The 6,167-nt window shown below is 40.7% G+C and overlaps 1 protein-coding gene across 1 annotated transcript; it reads left to right on the top strand.

The window, feature by feature from the left end:
- The first annotated feature begins 1,509 nt into the window (after positions 1-1,509).
- Positions 1,510-3,048, top strand: LOC118838357 (olfactory receptor 52E4-like). Its single transcript, XM_036745628.1, has one exon. The coding sequence runs from the start codon at positions 2,101-2,103 to the stop codon at positions 3,046-3,048; it is 948 nt and encodes a 315-aa protein (XP_036601523.1). The 5' UTR covers positions 1,510-2,100.
- Positions 3,049-6,167: the final 3,119 nt, after the last annotated feature.

The raw sequence follows: 6,167 nt of genomic DNA, 5'->3' as shown, positions 1-6,167 counted from the left end.
TCTGGAGCACTGTCCAAAAGCCTAGGGCAAAAGACTTACAAATGGCTAAAATATGTGATGAATTTTAATACAGAGAGTTGTAAGTAGTCTTGCCTAGTCATTCAGCAGTGACTCACTGCTATGAGCCAACAGAGTGACTCTTAGGCTGGCTTTTCTGGACAGAAAATTCTGGTTTGATTAGCACACCTGGTTTTGGCTTCAGTTCACTCTTCCACACTTTCTTTCAAGTCCCACATGTCACCCATGAGCTAAATGGCATTTTGTCTACATTAAAAATAGAGAATCTCAGAGCTGGGTAGGACCTCAGACATTATCTAGGTCAATCCTTAAACTAAATAATCAATTCTGACTAAAATATCCCTGACTAGTTGTCATCCAGCCTGGATACCTCCAGTGCTGAGGAATTCACTACCATACATGGTAACTCATTTAAAATTTTGAAACCTCAGATCATTTGGATTTTTTTTTACTTTTTGTTAAACGAAACCTGCCATTGGCTGCCATCCATCAATTCAACTTACCAGTGGGAGAAAGAAAAATTAATCTATTCATTCTTTCAAGTGATAACTATACAAATATTTGAAGACATTTTTCTTTTGTTTTCTTGGTGTCTTTTCTTTATGGTAAATATTCCTAATTCCTTCAACTCATCCTCATATGCTGTGGGGTTTCAATTTCCCTCAATTTTTGTCTACATCATCTAAAAACACTCTAGCTTACTATAGAATCACAGAATCTCAGCGGTGGAATAAAATACCTTAGAAGTTACTTTTTCCAATCCATTCTTTCATTCAACAAACATAGATGAAATGGTTATTTTTTGGAAACATTGCCTTTGTTCTGGATGAGAATTAAAGTTTGAATAAATGGTAGTTCCTGCTTTAGCTCACAGCAGAGTGTGGAACTCACATGAAAAAATGATTGGCTGTGGTACATAAGGCAATGTAATCAATTCTACTCCATTATAGTTATAAAACTCTCTGAGGTCTGAAGGAAAGGGCCATCCACAACAAAGGGACTCAAGGAAAACTTCATGGAACATGTTACCATCGAATTGAGCTTTAAAGAATGATTCAACAGAAAAGGCAGTATATTCAAGGTGGTTCACAATAGGGCATAGCATGAGTAAAGATATAAACTTTGGGCAAAAGAAGGAATGTATGGGGAGGGGATTCAATCCAATTTAACAAAGATATATTAAGTATCAATTATGCACCAGGCATCGACTGTACTAAATATTAGGGATAAAAAGTAAAAAATGAAATGGTTCCTACTCTAAAAGAGCTTATTTTCTACTGGGGGAAAACCTAGAAAATACATGTCAAATAACAACATGCATTGTCTCCCTTGACTCCAGAGAACAGAACTGAGACCAATAGGCAGAAATTATAGAGACACAAATTTTAGACTGCAGCAAGAAAAAACCTTCCTGACAATTAGGGCTTTTCATAAATGGAGTGGACTACCTATTGAGGGAGGCATATCACTGTGCCTAGAGGAATTCAAGCTAAAGCTTGATGACCAATGTCCAAGGGTATAATTGAAGTAACTCTTTTACAGAAATGTTGGACTAAATATCCTTTGAACTCAGTAAGGTACGAAGACACCTCCTCTTGGAATTAGTGTCCCCAGTTCCTGAAGCTGCTCTGCCAGTCCCAAGTAATTTTTTTTATTTAATTCTGGGGATGCATCTACTTTGTAAAATGCTAATAGCAATATTTTCCTTTTATTTATAAAATTGAGTATTGTTTATTGGCTGTAACTTACAGGTCTACATTACAAGTTTATCTTAATTCTTTCTAAAACATTTATTTTCTGACACATTCTGGAGGTTATAGTTATAGTATTTAGAGCATTTATAGTGTTCACAGCATTTATACTCTAACTCATATTCAACCTTTCATTTGAAGGCCCAATCTTGTTAGTGTTAATTTGGGAAATGACCAAGATAAATTTACTGGACATGAGTAATGAAATAAGTCACTTTAAAATGACACTGTCTTCTTCATTGTTCTCCAGATAACAGAAAAATGGGATGAATTTAATGTCTCCATTAAAGGGGCCAAGATTTCTCTTCTAACAAGAGTGGACTTTAACAGCATGCAGAGGATGTCTTCACTTAATGACACTGAATTCCACCCCTCCAACTTCCTGTTACTGGGAATCCCTGGACTCGAAGAAATGCACATCTGGATAGGATTCCCTTTCTGTACTGTGTATCTGATTGCGTTTGTAGGGAATCTCAGCATTCTCTTCGTGATCAATACTGAACAAAGTCTCCACCAACCCATGTTCTACTTTCTTGCTATGTTGGCCAGTGTTGACTTAGGTCTCTCCACAGCCACTATTCCTAAGATGATGGGCATTTTCTGGTTCAACTTGAAGGAGATTAGCTTTGGGGGATGCCTCACCCAGATGTTTTTTATCCATATTTTTACTGGTATGGAGAGCTTTGTGCTTGTGGCTATGGCCTGGGATCGCTACGTTGCCATCTGCCACCCTCTCAGGTATAGTATGATCCTCACTAATAAAGCCATTGTCATTATTTCAGGGGTAGCTATCCTGAGGAATTTTTCTTTAGTAACACCAATGGTGTTTTTAGTCCTCCGGCTGCCATATTGTGGTCATCATATCATTCTCCATACCTATTGTGAGCATATGGGAATTGCCCGATTGTCTTGTGCCAGCATCAATATAAATATCATTTATGGCTTGTTTATTATTTGTATAATATTTTTGGATATGACCCTGATTGCCATTTCCTATATCCAAATTCTTCAAGCAGTTTTTAAACTTCCTTCTCAGGATGCTCGTTTCAAAGCTCTCAACACTTGTGGTTCCCACATCTGTGTCATCTTAGCCTTCTTCACTCCTGCTCTCTTTTCATTCCTCACCCATAGATTTGGGCACAATATTCCTCATTATATTCATATCCTACTGGCCAATCTATATGTGGTCATTCCTCCTGCACTCAATCCTGTTATTTATGGAGTCAGGACCAAGCAAATCCGAGAATGTTTCATTCAAATCTTCACCAGGAAAGACTAACGTTAAATGAAAAAGTCCAAACTATTCCATTGTGTTCCTTACTGGGAAAACAACTTTTGTAGAAGGACAGAGTATTGTGCTATTTCTAATAGTTAAAAAAATCTCACAATTAATAGGAAACCAATTTCTCAGGGATAATGCAATTAAAAAATAAAAAATATAGCCATTACTTTTGTGTCAACTCCAGTGTAAATATATGAGAGCAGGAAAAAGATGTACTTATTATGTCTTGACATTCAGCAATAATTTTTTTGTATTGCGTTATTTTCTATTAGTTTATTTATTTTTAGTTTTCAACATTCACTTCCATAAGTTTTAAATTTTTTCCCTTCCCTCCCCAAGACAGCCTGCAATCTGATATAGGTTGTATATATACGTTCCTATTAAACATATTTTCACATTAGTCATGTTGTATCAAGAATTATAATGAATAGAAGAAACCATGAGAAAGAAAAAAAAACAATAAAAGAAAATAGTCTGCTTCACTCTGCGTTCAGACTCAATAATACTTTCTCTGGATGTGGATGGCATTTTCCATCATGAGTCTTTTGGAATGGTTTTAGGTCCTGATACTCAGCAATAATTTTAATCCTTAGACTTTATATTCCCCCCTCCCCCGACCATATGCATCTCCAGGACAAAATAAATTGGATGCAGAAGGCTTAAATACAAATCAATTTTATTCCCTACCCCCACCACTAGCTCTGTGGTGTATGTATCTTCCAGGGGAGAACAATAGTCATACTAATTGTAAAGTATATACCTCTTTTTAACCCTTCTCTCAAAATGCTGGGGAGAAGCCTGTAATTCATGATCTGATTCATTCAGTTACCACAAAGGTTTAAATTTCAGTTCAGTGCCCGGAGTGGCCATTGAATTTTATGCAAGAAATTTTTCTCTCAATTCTTTTGATCACAGAATACATTCTGAGGGTTCCAGGGGCTGGAATATAGAATACAAGAACCTATTTCCATATTAGAAGAAGCCACTATCAAGGCTAGACAACAAATTTGAATTTCCTATATTACTGACAGTGAGTTAATGATTTCAAAGTTACGCATAGGATAATACAACCTGAAAACAATGAAAACTATTTGGTAAGAAACAATTATGTAAGCATGAACAGAAAACAAGTGCTATATTGAAAAAAGTAAGGGAGACCCAGATATAAATTTTGATGTGTATTTATTCAAGCATGTGACTATTCGGAGTAAAGACTCAAATTGAACAGCCCTGAGCAGGGGTAGGGTCAGGGTATTTAAAGGGAAAAAAACACAAACTGATTTCCGTGGAGATGGGAACACAAACAGTGGGCAAGCTGGGGCAGGATTATTTCCGTGGAGATGGGAGCACAAACTGTGGGGCAAGCTGGGGCAAGATGGAGGGTAAACTGGGGGACAGGGCACAACATTCAACAGTTCTTTTTCAAAGTGTGTCAATCCCTTGACACATTCTCAGGGGATCCATCACAAGAATCAGGGGGACTGGAATTTGCAAACCGGTAGTGGGGATCCCTAACCAATAGCAGCTTAACAGAGTTTATGTGGGACTTAACAAATTGCAGAAAATGATTAATGAAGCAGGGGCCCACAACCAGAGCTATAACGAGGAGGAGGAGGGGGCCAGCCAGGTCTGACACCAGGGTAGTGAGCCAAGGGGATCTACGGAACAGGGACTGATACCAGTTCTCAGAGTTTTCCAGCTCCCTTAGTCCATTGGCAATATTTTGGCGTACCAACCTCAGGCTTTCCCGAACTACCCCAGAGTTGTTAGCATAGAAGCAACAAGCCTCTCCAAGGGCTGCTCATAGGCCACCCTGCTTGAGAAAAAGGAGGTCAAGGCCTCTGCAGTTCTGGAGGACCACCTCTGCCAAAGAATCCACTTGTTTCTCTAGGACTGAGATGGACTGCTCTATGTGGGAGAGGTCAACATTTACCTGTACACTTAAGGCCTTATAGTTGAGATCCCCTTTGACTAGGGCTGCTGTCCCAGTGGCGGTAGAGCCCACAAGCCCCAGGCCCACTAAGATGGGGATGAGGAGCAGTACTGCTCACCTTTGACAGTAACTTGGTTGCCCTTCGGGGGAAAAATAGCACCAGCCTTCCTCACCTGAGAGGAGGGAGACCTGGGGAATTATGGCCACCAAGATGCACAGGGGATGCTCGGGGTGTCGTTGGTGCCTGAGGAACACAGTAGCAGAGATATACTGGGTAAGGCCGTCATGACACGCCCACCAGGCTCCTGGAGGGGCTCAGAAGTAGTCTGAGCTGGAGGCCTGAATCTCCTGAGTTTGTTTGCAAATGGAGCCATACTGAGAACTGGATAAAGTGGTGCTAGATGATGTGAGGCAAAGGCCTGTTCCCAAGGGTGAGCCATGGTTGGTCCCACTTGCAGTTCTCCATGTTGGAGGTAGGGGTGATGGAGGCATTTAGTGCCATCCCTACATAGTAAGGAGGCTGGGGCATAACACAGATCCAATAATTTTTGCCCAGCATGTGGTTAGAACTGTTAAGTGTCTTATGAACAGCCGACAAAAGGGCAAACAAGGGGACTTGATAGATGAGTCGCCGGGAGTTGGGGAGTGTATGTCTTCGGGGTTTTGGAAAGTCCAGGACTCTTTGTTCCTTGTAGTGATTACCCAAGTAGAGCTTTGCTTGGGGGCATGGGGATTGCAAGGGTCCATGCAAGGGGTTAATAGGAAAATCAAGAAGAGGGTTGGGACAGTCTTAGCCTTTGAGGGTCCATGAGGGGCTCTGCCTTCTGTTGTGTGGATGCAGCTGCCTTCACATGGCTGTGGTGGAGGCAGACAGGAATGGAGTCAACCTTGATCGCAGATGGGGTGGTGGTCAGGATAACCGTATAAGGGCCCTTCCACCTAGGGTCAAGACCAGAGGTTGTGTGTTTTCAGATTAGGAGAGAGTCCCCAGGCTGGAAGGGGTGGAGGTGGTCAGAAGTTGGAATAGGCAGGGCTTCCCAGAGAGATTTATGAAGCTGAGACTGGGTATGTTGCAGACCCTGTAGGAACTTAATGAGGGAAGCATTAATAGGAGGGGTCCGCCCAAAAATAATTTCAAAAGGGGTCAAACCTAGTTTATTAGGGGTGCATCTGCTGTGGAGCA

The sequence above is a fragment of the Trichosurus vulpecula genome, chromosome 2, assembly GCF_011100635.1.
Source record: "Trichosurus vulpecula isolate mTriVul1 chromosome 2, mTriVul1.pri, whole genome shotgun sequence".
Taxonomy (NCBI): Eukaryota; Metazoa; Chordata; class Mammalia; order Diprotodontia; family Phalangeridae; genus Trichosurus; species Trichosurus vulpecula.
Note: the sequence above shows the minus strand (reverse complement) of the source record. Positions and strands in the feature narration are given on the sequence as shown.

Coding starts and splice junctions, on each gene's coding strand:
- LOC118838357 (XM_036745628.1), top strand. CDS start 2,101: ATGCAGAGGATGTCTTCACTTAATGACACTGAATTCCACCCCTCCAAC.